The sequence below is a fragment of the Lygodium microphyllum genome, chromosome 29 (assembly GCF_053477565.2).
Source record: "Lygodium microphyllum isolate KBCC chromosome 29, Lygodium_microphyllum_v1.1.10, whole genome shotgun sequence".
Lineage (NCBI taxonomy): Eukaryota > Viridiplantae > Streptophyta > Polypodiopsida > Schizaeales > Lygodiaceae > Lygodium > Lygodium microphyllum.
This window is the reverse complement of record NC_141163.1, coordinates 122,925,329-122,941,649: the sequence shown is the minus strand read 5'-3', so window position 1 is coordinate 122,941,649 and position 16,321 is coordinate 122,925,329. Positions and strand designations below refer to the sequence as shown.

General features: G+C 41.4%; 1 protein-coding gene across 1 annotated transcript; it reads left to right on the top strand.

Moving 5' to 3' along the window:
* Window positions 1-473: 473 nt before the first annotated feature.
* LOC148011100 (transport inhibitor response 1-like protein Os04g0395600) lies at window positions 474-4,647 on the top strand. The gene is made up of 3 exons (XM_087671347.1): window positions 474-1,748; window positions 2,668-3,163; window positions 3,487-4,647. Exons 1-3 carry the CDS (start codon window positions 1,297-1,299, stop codon window positions 4,225-4,227), a joined length of 1,689 nt encoding a protein of 562 aa, XP_087527473.1. The 5' UTR covers window positions 474-1,296; the 3' UTR covers window positions 4,228-4,647.
* Window positions 4,648-16,321: the final 11,674 nt, after the last annotated feature.

The window sequence follows — 16,321 nt, the reverse complement described above, 5'->3', positions numbered from 1 at the left end:
AATAGTAAGAAGTAAAATTAATTAAAGATAGACTGAATAGTTTTGTGAATCATGCATATTACCTAATTCAATTTTGCAATCCCAAACTATTTCTATTTCTTTTATCACTTTAATACATTTTAGAGTCTCCACAGAGTCCACAGGAAATAAAAAAGCTTAGAATATCCATAATCCCACAAGGACAAGGATCGTGCTCTGTCTTCCACGTGCGCACACTATTAAAGTGTTATATCACTACTATCGTCATTATCTAGTTATCATTCCTAACGTCATCATCATAATCTAATCTAATTTATGTTTTAAGAAGTAAGAATCTGGATTGAATTTTCGCATGCCACATGTCACATTTCACATGGCTGAGTTCTCTCTCTCCTCGATGAGGGAGGTGGGGACTCGGGAGAGACTCGCGACTAGGGCAGAAAGAAATTATGTTAAAAAGTCTCTCACACTTCAACGGCCCTACAACAGCGGCTCAACAACAACGAACAACGGCAGTCATGGTGGCGAGATGTCGCATTCCTCGGGATGGGTGCTGCCCTGCAAGCTGTCCGGCGTCACCATCGACTCTCACATACGCGAGAGAGAGAGAGAGAGAGAGAGAGAGAGAGAGAAAGAAGAAGAAGAAGCAGCAGCAGCAGCAGCTGATGGAGCTAGGGCTTGTAACTATTGCTCTCCCCTTTCACGGGCCTATCTACGACTTTATCTTCTTCCTTTCACTGTTCATATGCAGCCTGAAGACCTAGGTTGCCCTTTTCCTTTGTCTGTACCCTCTTTATCTTCCGAGATCTCTTGCTTGTAGCAGCGCCTCCGACCATATTCAATTCACAAGTGGATGCAGATCATAGATGTCGCCTCCGAGACAATCAATTTCTCACTTATTCAATCCTTTTTCCGCAATACAATAGGTGTAGTAGTGGTGCATGTGCTGATCATGGCCGCAGATTGCAGGTACTCGAGCAACGGCAGAGGCAGTCATAGTAATAAATGAGTTAATCTATGCCTTTGATGGTGAGGTGGGAGCATGGCAGCCTTCTCATCTGCAGCTGACATTGAATGTCTTCCCATGGCCGAAAAAGGGCACAGCACTGTGGTAACTTCGATAACGTGAAGCAGGATTTTATCAGGATGATCCCAATTCCCTTCTTCAGAGCTTGGTTTTCTCAGAGAACAGGGCAGCTTCAAGTGACACAAGAGCTTGATTTTCTGAGTGTGCATAGCTCCCTTCAAGAACCGGACAACCTTTTGTTCTGATCCTGCATACTTTGCCTTACTCCGTTCGAGAAGCTGGGCTGCTTCATGTCTTCCTTCCCAGAGGAGGCCTTGGAACATGTCTTGACATTTTTAATCACACACAGAGACAGGAACTTGGTCTCTTTGGTCTGCAAGGCATGGCATCGTGTGGAAGCACTGAATCGCCGGTGTCTCTTCATTGGAAATTGCTACTCTGTCTCTCCAGCTATTGTCACTGGCAGGTTCAAAAATCTCAAATCTCTGTACATGAAAGGAAAACCGAGGTTCTCAGATTTTGGGTTTGTACCCCCTGATTGGGGGGCATATGCTGAGCCTTGGATCACTGCCTTGGCAGAGGCCTACCCCTGGTTTGAGGAATTGCGACTGAAAAGAATGGTGGTGACAGACAATTGCCTCTCTCTGGTGGCTCATTGTTTTCCTAATTTTCGAGCTCTGGTTCTTACAAGCTGTGATGGGTTCAGCACTGGTGGCTTGGTTCCAATTGCACAGAACTGCAGGTACCTCCTTTGAACTAGTGGATTGTACTGGCATAGTTGCACATTATCATTTAGGGGATATGCAAGCATAATGTGAGCAAAATTCAGGGTGCTTACATGCTGGGCAGAATCCTGCACACCACACACAAAAAAAAAAGTTCGTGGTGGGCAGGGTCTATACACATGTGCAATGGACACCATAGTCCCTTGTGAAGAAGTCATTGGTCTAGTGGAAAAATAAGGGCCCTTGAAACCTGTGATGGTCTTGTAAGACAAAGAGTGTTTTTGACATTGGGTGCTAGTTGCCAATGGGCAGCCACACTCCCCTCCCCACAAGTGTTTTCAGCACCAGACATTGTGGATCCATGCCGCATATCTATTCCTGGATATGCGGCATCATTTCCTCATGGCAGGCGTGTGCATGTTTTTGGTGTGTAACAGCCCTTAGAATGCTGGCAAACCCAGATTGCTTTGTGTGTGCAACCAACAAAATATGCTAGTTGGCCTAGTAGGAACTCGGGCATGTAGGCAGTAGATTAGACAGTCCTTGCTGTGCCCCAGTCATTCATCTCCAGTTTTAATGGAGACCAGTTATTCTCAGGCTCTCTTAACATTCTCAAAGCACATGACATGATTTGCACTGGTTAGCAATCACCCTGATTAGTGTGAGAAAACTGAACTTTCTTGCTTTTTCCTGTGCTTTGTGCAAGCAACTGCTACATTGCCTCTATATTGAGGAAAATGTAATTAGAGAAGTGATTGTGCTGAAGCTTATTTTGTTGACTTTAAATCTAAGGCATTATGGAGCTGTTGGACACTGGTCTATTGTACATTGGTCTTGAGTTTACTTCAAAGTTAGTCTTCCTGATTCAAAGTATCACATTTTATATTTTGTTAAGTATCTTTTACTAAAATGATTTAGGGGGGACCTTTTATACAGGCATTTGCAATTCCTGGAGCTCCACGAATGTCAAGTTGATGAGGAGGCTGGAGGACGTTGGCTCAGTTTTTTTCCTGAAGCATTTACGTCACTAATTTCTTTAAACTTATCATGTACCAAGAATGAAGTGGACTTTGAATCTCTTGAGAGACTGGTTGCCAGGTGCTCTTCTCTTCGGAGCCTCAAGCTAAATTTGTCAGTGTCATTTGATCAGCTGAAACGACTTCTACTAAAAGCCCCACAGCTTGTAGATCTTGGCACTGGGTCTTTTTGGGCAACAGAAGCTCTGCAAGTTAGGTTTTTAGAGGAGACTATGCTGAACTGCAAGAATTTACAAAGTTTATCTGTTTTCTGGGAAGTTGCTTCTATGTGTTTGCCAGCTCTGTATCCAATATGCAGTAACCTTATCTCCCTCAACTTGAGTTATGCACCTGAAATTCAAGCATCTGATTCGATAAAACTCATAAGCCACTGCTACAAATTACAGCGACTCTCAGTAAGTGAAAGATTCATTACACCTAGTGGAATAACTCATAATAATTCAGTGGGGAGGTTGGCGCTTGCAAAATGTTTCCTACTCTGTTCAGTGCATCCTATTGTTCCAAAAAGTTATGTGATGAAGCCATATCAGAGTTAGTTCGTGTTTGGGCATTGATCACATCTGCATTGATTTTCCTGGGCATGCTCTACAAGAAAGTCACAACTATCCCTTGCATCTGTTCCTTTTTGATAATGCAAGTTATGGGGCAGAGTGCTATATCTGAATAGAAGGTTGTGTTTCTTCTTTGCTCATTTACTTACTCTGCGTTGTAATTTTAGGTGCTTGACACTGTTGGAGACTTGGGGCTGCAGGCAGTGGCCTTAACTTGCAAGGACCTACAAGAATTGCGTGTCTTTCCAAACACGAATGAACAAGCATCTGTTTCAGAAGTGGGCATTGTTGCCATCTCTACTGGGTGTCCAAAGTTGAACACTCTTCTCTATTTTTGTGGAAGGATGACAAATGCTGGCCTTGAAATGGTTGCAACAAACTGCTCACAGCTGACTTGTTTCCGGCTTTGCATCTTGAAGCCAAGAATGCCAGACTACGTGACTGAGGAGCCCCTAGATGAAGGTTTTGGAGCTATTGTGAAATGCTGTAAAAATCTTAGGAGACTCTCTCTATCTGGGCTACTTACAGACAAAGTCTTTCGCTACATTGGTATGTATGCCAAGCAAGTGGAGATGATTTCATTGGCATTTGCTGGAGAAACTGATATGGGGATGGAGATGATCTTGGAAGGTTGCTCCAGACTTCGGAAACTCGAAATCCGTGACAGCCCGTTCGGAGACCGTGCACTTCTTTCTAATACACAGAAGTACCAGTCTATGAGGTCACTTTGGATGTCTTCATGTAATGTTACTGTTGATGGAGCTTCAGCCCTGGCTGAAGCTATGCCATCTCTGAATGTAGAAGTTATTACTGATCACTTTGGGAGCTCTTTTGTTGACAAATTGTATGTCTACAGGACAGTTACTGGTAAACGGCTTGATGCTCCAGACTTTGTCTGGACTTGCTAGGCTGATGTACATGAAGCACACCCATTTAGCAGCACTCTTGAGAAGTAGGTGTTGCTTCTTCTGCTATACTGCACCATATCAGGAGAGGTGATCTTTTCCTTGTAGTCAACAGAATGCCAAATGCAGTGGAGGTTGCGGCATAGTTAGCAGCAGTGGGTCTCCCAACTAAATCACATTCTGTGGGCTTGCAGCACGAAGACATTCGGTGCTTCAAGTCAGATATTATGGTTAGCCAAGTGAGGCAAGCACGGAGGCTTATCAGTATAAATAATTGGGCCTTCCTATCTTTGACTTGCTTAGAATGATCAACTTGAGACCAACTTGAGACCAATCTCAAAGTGAAGTGGTGGTATTGACTGTAATTCCACACGAGTGTGGATATGATATTGACATAATAATTAAAAGAATAACATTTGCTCATGTTCTTGTACATTTTTTACTCACTGGTGGGTGGGTGGTGCTGGTAATACTTACTCTTCATGGTGGTATAGTGGCTAGGTAGCTTGTTGCTAGCTACCATAGTCAATTGTTGGGGTATGTAATGCATTGCACTTGCTATTGCAGTGGTTTGATATGAAGGGAGAGACTCCAGGATTTTTTTAAATGGTTCAAACAGTGGTTTCAGACTGATGCCATGGTATATTGGATCCTGTATCAGCAATAAAATTCTGTGAATGTGTCCCTTTGTGGGATTACGATTATAGAGAGAGCAATAACATTGTGAGAAGATACGAATGTCATTTAGGTTAATTTTGATGTTCCTTTTCATGGAATGTCAAGAATCATAGGAACGAAGGGTTATAAAAGAGGAAGGTCAAGGTTAATGAGAATGGAGGGTCAAATTAATGAAAGCTCAAAGGAAAAGGTCCTGGGAATGAAGAGTCATTGAAGTGGAAGGCCAAGATAATGGAAGTTCAAATATATATGAAGGGTCAAAGAAGTGAATTGTTTTTTCAATGCGAACAAATGAGATCACATTAATTTGTATAGTATTTACATTGTTCCATCATGTAAAGGTATTCAATTCGGATACCATCAAGCTTGACATGCTCAGGATGAGTTTATACATGCTAGTTGCTAAAAGAGTATAGGCTACCCTAAAGGTGGGGCTTTTCTTCCTAAGTAACTTAAGAACCGCCAGTAGTTCTCTAAGGCAGATGGGGAAGTTATATTGTATCCCTCCGAAAACCTGGCTTTTCCATGGAAAACAGCATGGCTAACAAGCCATACCCCTCTCTTCATTGTGGTCCCTCTGACTAAGGGCCATAGCTAATAAGACTCATGATTGAGGTATCCAGCATCCCCCAGCAGGACACGTTTGTAGTATATTCCACTGGAATCCAGCATCATACATTAATATCTTAAAAACATTTCCAAATTTTTCAAATCTCTAGGCCCTCCCTGAAGAGGTGAGAAAGATCCTCAGACTTACAAAAAAATTCAAGTTGATAAAAAAAATTCAAGTTCATGTTCTTGAACTTTAAACCCTTATCCTTACGAGGAAGTTTCTGCATCATGGCCTTACGCAGAAACACATTGACCCTGCTTGTCACACACCTCATCTACACCAACAGTGTATCATTGGGAAATCTAGCTCTCCAGGAGGCCCTTGCTTTCAAAAAACAATTATTGAATACCCAGAACTGCAATCGGCTTCCTCCCACCATCAAATGGGCTGGGGCCAAGAGCCCTTTAGCCTGAAGCCAACTTGCTTCTTGCATCTAGATTAAACTCCTGTCTCAATTGGTTCAAACCCCTTTATCTTAATCCTAGTATGCAGACAAAATGTTTTGCCCTCCCAATTGAGGCCAGGAGGCACCTGCACTAAGCATTGTTTGCTGCTGCCAGAAAGAATCTTGCAATTCCCACCCAAGGCTGCCTAAGGTGGATCCTCTGCAGCGACAGCTAAAGTTTGGCCCTTTGTACTCGAGAAAAAGCTTTTCAACATTCAGGTCTCTGCACCTCTTAGTCTCAATCACTTGCTCCCAACTAACTTTCAGAAAAAGCTTCTCAACAACCAGGCTTCTGCACCTGTTAGTGTCAATCACTTGCTCCCAATGAACTTTCCTATCCTGGCCATATGACCACAATAACTCCCTGAAAAGCTTCTGCAGTTTCACCCACTTAGATTTCCTGAAACTAAAGCCGTTTGAGGAGCTTGTCCTTAACTCTTTTAAGTAGAGACGCTCAAACCATTGGAGGATCATGACATCCACTCCCATTGGGTGGCCAAGAAACTTATAAACCACTACCCTTTATCTTTTTGAAGCCATAGCTTGCACTTCCCATCCTACTATGAGGAAAAGATTCAGGCTTCCAAGGCATGGATCAGAAGCTGAACAAGAACTTTTCAAGCGCTGTTGCACAATGAAGGGAATTAAGGGCTACAAATAAATGCATTGTTTGTGAACAAGAGGGTCACATGGCTAAGGATTGTTCTAATAGGCAACACGTTGGAAAATCGAAAAGTTAGGGAGATCCTAAGGAAAGAAGTCCAAAACATTTGTTTGTTTGCAAGCTAAAAAATTAAAAAATTAGGGAGATTCCAAGGGAAGGAACCCAAAACATTCGCTGGTTTGATGGTAGATGTTAGTGTTTAGCCCAATCGTGATGCTATTGAATTATATAGAGCATAGGGCAAAATTGGTGAATAGCATGCATTAATCTTCTTTGCTAATGGGACACGAGCCAAGTTTATCTCCATGAATATGATAGCCTGTCTAGGCATTGTAGAGGATATGAGACCCATGGGAGAAGTTAGTGTGATATATCATCAGAATGTGAAAATTTGAGATGCTGTAGTCTTGCTGATAACATTTGATTAAGTTATTAATAAAATGTGCAAGATTGTTTAGCACTTGTCATGCACATGGTAGTTATTTTCATGGTAACATGCTAAGGATCTCGAGGATGTAGTGGGTGTCAAGGGTAAAAGTTGTGATAAGTTATGCCAATTGGGTTTTGGTAGTCAATTGGTATCAGTTTTGACCTAGGACAGTTATTTGGCTAAGAAGTGTCAGTATTGACACTAGGGACTAGCATTAATTAATGTTGTCTAAGGGTCAATAAAGATTGGGGACCACTCCAAGTTGCAAATGGTCCGGCCAATTTAATTATGGATAGGCACATGTAATTTTGGGTGTTGGGGGTAAAGGCGCATTTGCCTAGCCGCTCCTGTATTACTACACTGACCATGCTCGCGCTTGCATATTGCAAGCAGTGGACGCCTATCACTGTTACTTCATTTTTTATTCTTTCAATGACATTTAAATAAAGGAAAGATTGGTTACACATTGTGACTGTTGGAGTTTCCACATTGTGTGTATATCTCTCTCTTGCTCTTGCTCCTTCCACCATAGTTTTTGCTCGCGCTCGTGCTTTCATTTCAGGGCTCACCTCCCTTCAATTGGTATTAGGGCCTTCTTCTTTGCGAGCTCAAGCTTGGTCCGTGGCACACTCTCAACTTCCATTTGAATACCTACAACAGTCATCTCGTTGTTGGTAGCCATAGCCACTCCGTTCGAGTTTCCTATCGGTTGCATTCTTCTTGGGCACTCTTTGAGCCTTCTCGAGTAAGTTAGAATAGCCCCCATAGCCCTCACTTGGTGGTGCATCATCACATTGTGTGAAACAGACCCTTTTTAGCAGCATCTCACGTTTTTCATCTCCTATAGTATATCTTCTTCATTGGGTAGCTATACAAGCACTTACACACTTGATTTTGATGCTTGGCATTGATCCTTCCACGCTTGGCATTCCATTTGAGCGCTAAGCTTTAGTTTTGGACTATTATAACGGTCCACATTGTCATAAAACAGGTTAGCACTTATCTTTGATGTCTACACTCATTGCCATTGGTTGGACGATGCCCGATTGATGCTTATATATTCGGGGATGCTATATCATTGCTTGGAGTTGATTTTGGACAAATTTAACCACTTTATTTACTCTATTTTGGCTGAGGTTTGTTGGCTGGAAATACAGGGTAGCACTCTATTCGATGTTTCTATGGTCAATTTTGTTGGTCTTATGATGCTCGGTTATGTTGAAGTGATGTCTACATGTATGGGAATGCTATGCCCGTGTTATGGGTTGGATTTGGAGTTGATTTTGGTGCTGAAATAGCTTGGTTTGACAGTGTATTCAATGTTGTATACAACAGGGATGAACCTATTTTAACATGGATTTATGTGCCTATTGCTTCTGGCTACGATTTGGGTGTTCTATATGCACTCCTGATGTGTACTATCGATGGTAATACATTGGTATATTATATGCCCATGATTTGAGGTAGCTTTGAGCTTCATTTGAGGATTGATTTACTCAGTTTTGATAGTGAATCTATTGCTGTAATAACCAGGGCTGAAGCCTATTTGGTCAGTGTATGCTCTACCTATTGGTCAGGGGTGCTTCCTGAGTGACTCCTATAACTACACAGATGTATACGGAGGTTGGCATGTCTTGTATTGCTACAGAATGCCTTTTGAGCTTCGATGAAGCTTCGTCTTGGTTGGCATTTGATTGACATTGATCTATAGTGACATGCTTTGTGATAGTAATTATGCATATGGTCTATGCTTGACCCTTCAGTACATGCTTTGATGCATATACCAAAATGCATGCTCCTTACATTGTCTGTGTTTGATTGCCACTTGGAGCTTCAGTTGGGTGTTCATTTGTATACTTTGGAGATCTTGGATGCTTACTTGGGTTGTTAGAGATTTGACATTGACTGTTACATGATGTCTTGGATGTTATAGGTTATGCTTGACTGACCTCTTGCTTTGGATGCTCCGTTGATATACGATCTTGGCTCCATGATGCCTTATGCATTCACATGCTATCTTTGAGCTTGGTTGCTCGATTGACATCGATCTTTTTGCCAGTGGGAGCTTCGTGCTATCTCTGGATATTGTAGAGCTTGTGGTTTATGCAGTTGAGCTTCTTGAGTAGATGAGACTAGGATCCCTTACATGTCTATGCTATTTATAGATACTTGTCTACATTGGATGCTTTTGGGCTGATTTGATCTGTCTTCTCTTGGAGCATACACCCACCTTTGTCTGTGGTTCTTGGCTATTATAGTGTTTGTTACATGCTCGCTTCATGTAGGATTAGACCTGGTAGTCATACTTGACTTTGGATCACTGTTAGCTCATCGTTTGCTCTCTTTTTCTCACTGTTGTGATTTATTATAGCAAGTTGTTTTATGAGGACTGTGATGTATTTAAAGACTTAATAATGGCTTTTTGATATACTTTTGGTACTTTTGGTGGATAGATGGTCATTTTAGTAGTTTCTCTTATTTTCAACTTGTTTTGGTAGTGGTTTTGGCTTGTTTACTACTAATTACAACATGCTAGTTTTTGCATAGTCTGCCTTTGTTTGACTCATTATAGCTGGTCAAAGATAAGGCTTTGTTTAAAATTGCCAAGTTGAATGGCACCAACTATGGCTACTAGAAGTCTCAAATATGGTAGGTTTTGGTGCAAAAATTGCAGATTAAGCCACTAAGAAACAAATGTATTAAACGTGAGAATATGGATGATGATGACTAGGCTAATTTAGATGCACTATGCAATTCCACTATCATTTTATCACTCTCTGAAGAGGTCCATAATAATGTTATTGAAGATGAAGATCAGAGTACATTGAATCTATGGAAAAAGATTCAGAAACTTTATGCAAAGCAGAGCCCTGCTTCATAGATATATTGGCTTAAACAATTGATGGATCTTCACATGAAGGAGGGGACCCCATTATCTGCTCACTTTAGCCAGTTTCATTCTATCATGAAGAATCTGCTTCAACAAGGTATTGAGTTTTAGGATAATCTGCATTCTTTGTTGTTGCTTGGTGCTTTACCTGAGTCTTGGGATGTATTTCATACTGCGATCTGTACCAATAAACTTGATGGGCTGAAATTGAAAGATGTAGAGAGTGCTCTTTTAACTGAAGAAATTAATAGGAAAAACAATGATGCTTCTCGCAGTTCACATGCTTTATCTATTAGAGGTGGTAGAAGTGGCAAGAAAGATAATGATCGTCATGGGAAGGACTCTCAGAAGTCTCAGTCTAAGTCATGTGGACGCAGCAAGTCCCATGGACATAAGTTTGATCTTACATGCCATTATTGCGGTACACATACGGCCGCAGTGCCATAAGATGTGGAATGACAAGCGCAAAGAAAAAGGGAAAGAAAAAGTGCAGGAGAAATCCAATGATCACAGCATTATACCTACAAAGTCTAGTGTAAAGATTGAGGAGATAAATGTCATGTAGCCTGAGGAGTCTGACAGTGACTACATCTTAGCAGGCCCTTCATGTGATGCCTCTTAGCTGACCGAGGCTCAGTCTATTCATGTAGTGTTGGCTCTTGGATTCGGGTGTGTCTTTTCATGTGACCCCCTGCCATGAGTGGTTTCATACCTATCGCAGTGTATATGGTACTGTGCGCTTAGGTGATGATCGGTCTCTTGCTATTGTTGGCATTAGTGATGTCACTCTATAGTTTCCCTCTGGTAGTACTTTTTTTCTACATAATGTACGTCATGTATTCGCCTTGACTAAAAGCCTTATGTTTGCTAAGTAGCTTGATGATGCAAGTTATCGTATATGCTTTGGTGATTCTGCATGGAAGATAACTTGTGACAGGCTTGTTCTTGCAAGAGGTGCCAAGTCTGGTAGCCTCTACCCCTTGGTTGTATATGGTACTATTGACTATGTTTTGTTAGTGGGTTCTATCCCACATGTATCTCTCTGGCATGCTCGTCTTGGGCATATGTTGCTTAAGGGAATGAAAATGCTTAGTGCTTTGCAATATCTTCCGCCTTTTGACTACTTGCATATTGAGTTGTGTGATCATTGTTTATATGACATGCAGACTAGGAATTCACATAAAAAGTTTGGTATTCCGCGCATGGGTGAGCCTTTGGCTCTTGTGCATTCAGATGTATGTGGACCCATGCCCTGTCAGTCACATTAGGGGGTACGAAGTATTTTGTCACATTTATTGACGATTATTCATGTAAGGTTTAGGCTTATTCCATAAAGCATAAATTTGATGTCTTGGCTGTCTTTCAGCGCTGGCCTGCTCTCACTGAGAATCAGTTTGGGCATAGATTGAAATGCCTAAGGACCAATAATGGGGGTGAGTACGTCTCACATGCGTTTGAGTAGTTTTGTGATGAGTGGGGTATTAAGTGTTAATTGATTGTCCCTTACACTCCTCCCCAGAATGGTATGGCTGAGTGTATGAATAGGACTATCCAGGAGAGGGTCTGCATTATGCTTAGCCAAGCACGCTTACCACAATATTTTTGGGCTGAGGTAGTCTCTACTACCATGCATCTCATTAATAGGTCACCTTGCAGTGGTATTGACTTCCAGGTTGCAGAGAGGTATGGACAGGAAAGCCTCCCTCATATGCTCATTTGCATGTCTTTGGATGTGAGGCCTTTTGCTGTGTGCCTAAGGACAAACACAGTAAGTTGGATCCTAAAAGTGTGAAATATGTAATCCTTGGCTATGGAGATGCATGTGAAATGGGATATCGTCTTTGGGATCTACAGGTGCAGAAAGTGATCCGTAGCCATGATGTTGTGTTCTATGAGGACAAAATGCATATGCAGCCCGAGAAAGTTGTTGAGATATGTAGGGTTATCTTTCAGGAGGAGCCCTCTGCTCCCACATAGCTAGCTAGACATCTTGCACCAACAGTCGTCCTTATGACCAGAATGTTAGATAGAATGTTGGACAGGCAGTACAGCCTGCATTGAGGTGTTCTATTAGACGACCTCCTAACCATTATGAGCCCTCCATAAATTGTGTGTTTGTTATAGATGCAAGAGAGCCTCTCACCTATGATGAGGCTATACGCAGGGGTGATAGTCACTCCTGGGAGAGGGTTATGTAGTGTGAGATTGACTCGTTGCATAAGAATTGTACATGGGATTTGGTTTCCTTGCCTAGTGGCAAGAGGGCTTTGCCTTGCAAGTGGGTATACAAGTTGAAAGTACCCTTGAACACCCAGGCCGGCATAAAAGGCCAGACTAGTAGCAAAGGGTTTTAAGCAGGAGTATGGTGTTGACTTTCATGAGGTCTTCTCTCCTGTGGTTAAGATGACCACCCTACGCTTAGTCTTGGCTTTAGCTACATAAATTGACTTGGACTTGTATCAGTTGAATGTCAAGATAACTTTCTTACATGGGGACTTGAATGATGAGATATGTATGGAGCAGCCTAAGGGCTTTGCAAAGCTTAGTAGGGAATACCTAGTGTGTAGATTGAGAAAGAGTCTTTATGGCTTGAAGCAGACACCTTGGGAATGGTACCAAAAATTTGATTCATTCATGCAGTCACAAGACTACTACAGCCATAGTGCTATGGATCCGTGCTTGCACATGAAGAAAGTCAGTGATGGTTCATTACTAATTTTGGTACTCTATGTGGATGATATGCTTTTAATAGGGAATGCTCATGATGAGCTAGATGCTCTTAGGGCTCAGCTCAACAAGAGCTTTCTGATGGAAGATCTAGGACATGCCTCTTATATACTTGGCATGCACATTACACATGATAGGTTTCAGGGACTACTCTATCTGTCGTCACAGAAGGAGTATATCCATAAAGTCCTTGAGCACTTTTGTATGTAGGATGTGAAGCCTATTGGATGTCCATTGCCTTCTCATGTGAAGGTATCATAGACCGATTGTTCGCAGACAGATGAGCAGAGGGCCGAGATGGCCAAGATTCCCTATGCATCCGTAGTGGGCAGTCTTATGTATGCCATGATAGCCACTCGTCTAGATATTGCATTTGCAGTTAGTGTTATGGCACGTTATATGGCTACACTTGGCAAGAGGCATTGGAATGTCGTGAAGAGTATCATGAGGTACCTGAAGGGCGTTGCTGATATGTGCATATGTTATGGTAGCCAGGATATAGGAGGCATGGGATACACTGACTCTGACTATGCAAGACATGCATATAGTAGGAAGTCCACTTTTGGCTATGTGTTTACTTTTGCTGGAGGTGTTGTTTCATGGATGTCCAGGGTGCAAAAATCTATGGCTCTTTCTACTGCAGAGGCCAAGTATATTGCAGTCACTAAGGCTTGCAAGAAGGCCATTTGGTTGGATCATTTGGTTGCTGACCTTGGAATTGCAGATGCTATCCCTACACTGCATTCGGATCCTATGAGTGCTATCCAGTTAGCGGTCTTCCATGTGAAGACAAAACACATTGAGGTGATATATCACATCATCTGTGAGGTCATTGAGGACAAGTTTGTTGACCTTGTTAAGATCTCAACTGACTAGAATCTTACAGATTTTCTCATGAAAAGCCTTTCTACAGAGCACTTTGCCTTCCTTAGGAGGTTGATGGGTGTTGGATGAGATAACATATTTTCTCATCTTATTGTATCCATGTATATCTTGTATTGCCTTTTCTTTTTTTTCTTTTCACTCATTGAGACAAATTCGCCTTTAAGTGGGAGGTTGTTGGGGGTAAAGGCACCTTTGCCTAGCCGGCCGTGTATTACTACATTGATAGTACCCGTACTTGCACACTGCAGGCGATGGGCACCCATCACTATCATTTCATTCTTTATTCTTTCAGTGACATTTGAATAAAGGGGAGGCTCCTCACACATTGTGACTGTTGGAGTTCCCACATTGTGTGTGTCTCTCTATCTTACTCTTGCTCCTTCCACCATAGCTCTTGCTCCCGCTTGTGCTTCCACTTCAGGGCTCACCTCCCTTCATTGGGTTGGGTTAGAAGGGTTGAAATTAATTTTTAGGATTATTTAATTTTATAAATTAATTAAATGGTTGGATAATGCTGAAAAATGGATTTAGAAACATTGCTGATCAAGTGACACCATTTTGGAGAGGTGCTTGGCAGTAGGTGATTGCATTAAATGCAAACTAGAGCAAGTACTAGGCAAATTTTAGGGTTTTCTCGTGAAGAAAATTAGATTTCCATCTTATCTTGCATTCTCTCACCTTCTCCAGTAATTTCTTAAAATATATCATTATTTCTTAGTCATTCTCAATAGATCTCAACCAAATTTGGTGAATAGTAGGAGGATTTTTGCTGTAAACCCTTAGTTATTAATAACTGTAATTAAGTACTTTATCAAGTTTTACCACCCTTTTCAAAGAGGAAGGTTGGTTTCATGGTTCCATTGTCGGGATGCCACTCAATCCCTTGATTTGGTGGACCCAAGGCACCTGATTGCAAGCCAAAGTTTTGTGCTAGTGTTGCTTTTTACTCTCAGGTGAGAAATTACAACAATGTCTTCATACGATGAGATGGAATCAAGTAGTGTTTATACAAGCCAACAAGTCTGGTACTTGGATTGCATATTGGAAATTTCGTTTGCTGTAGGAGTCAGAAGCATTGATGGAGCTAATGCATCAGTACCAACAAATGCTTATGGGGCTGAAGGAATGAGTGCTAGTCATGCAAATGCTCTGTTTGGTGTTGGTTTTGATGTAAATTCAATGAATGCACCTTTTTTGTAGCAGCTAGTGTACGAGAAGTTAACACCCAAAGGGGCAGTAGAAGACTATGATGAGAGTAAAAAAGCAGTGAAGTTTGAGTCCCTCAATGGTGCACAAGATAGGTTGAAAGCTTTGACTTTCATTTAGTAGTTTGATGTAGCCTATTTAGGGGGAAACATCACTGAGTCCTCGAAGATTCGAAATACAATCACTTTCTTGAAGGGGAATGCATTGCAATGGTGGTCCACTCTTTTGATGCAAGGTAGAGTACCATCAACATGTGTACACTTCAAGAAAATATTTGCATTGAATTAGTTGACAAGTACCTTTGAGGTGGACATTATGACAACTTGGAATAAGTTGGATGCTAAGGAATGTAATAATTTGGAGCAATATAATAAGAAGTTTGGGATGCATTGCTGCTCATCACTTCTTATCGTCCAGTACCCCTTTATGAGTAGGTGAAAATATATGTTTGTGGGATTTCTAAAGGAATTAGGGATTTTTGCATTAAATCCACCGTGTCTAGCATGTCTTAGCTCATTTAGTTTGTTGCTACAGTAGATACTTTGTTGTGTGGGAAGGATTCACACTTCTTAGAGAGTGGGAAGAAGTCGAATAAAAAGTTGTTTGAGGTTGAGAAAATGGAGAGATCTAAAAATCAGCTTGAAAAGAGGCCAAAATAGCAAAGAAAGGGCTCGAAAATATTCACACAACGTAGGGAATTGATGGCTATAATGCTTCATTGTGAATAGGAGGGTCACATTGCAAGAGACTATCCCAATAGGTAGGGACTTGCAAAATAAAAAATTAGGGAGATCCTAAGGGAAAGAAGCCCAAAACATTAGTGGGATTGGTGCTTGATGTTGTTAGTGATTAGCCCAATGGTGTTACTACTATTGAATTGTGCACAATGCGGGGCAAAATTAGGGATCATCATGCATTGATTTTCTTTGATAATGATGCATGAGCCAACTTTACCTCTATTAAGATGGTAGCCCATTTAGGCATTAGAGAAGATGAGATGGGACCCATGGGGGAAGCTGGAATGACATGTAAAGGCCATGCATAGCCTGTCACACTACTCATTAGAAAGCTTCGGTTGCATATGCATGGATATATGGACAGTGAAGAGTTCTTCATTGCTCCACTTGAAGGTTGTGATGTATTGCTTGGAACACCATGGTGTTAGCATATGTATGCAATGATTGATTCTTGTGCAAAAGCAATCACTATTCAACATAAGGGAAAGACACTCACACTTGATGTAAAGTTGAAAGGAGAATTTGTCCTTGTTGTATTTGCAACTGCCATTTCCAAACTAATGAAAAATCATATTTCAGCGTACTTGGTTTTTACTAAGGATAAAGATGATAGTGAGAATGTTGGGAACATGTCTAAGTTAGAGAAAGATCTCATATCATTTCTGAAAATATATGCGGATTACTTCTCTCAATCACTTCCAAGGTAGCTACTGTTTGAACTAATGCCCCTATTCCACTGAAAATTTCCAGCTAGCATATACATAACATAACATGAAAATTAGTCCATAAGTGTTGTTAGAATCCCATTGGATGCATCCATAA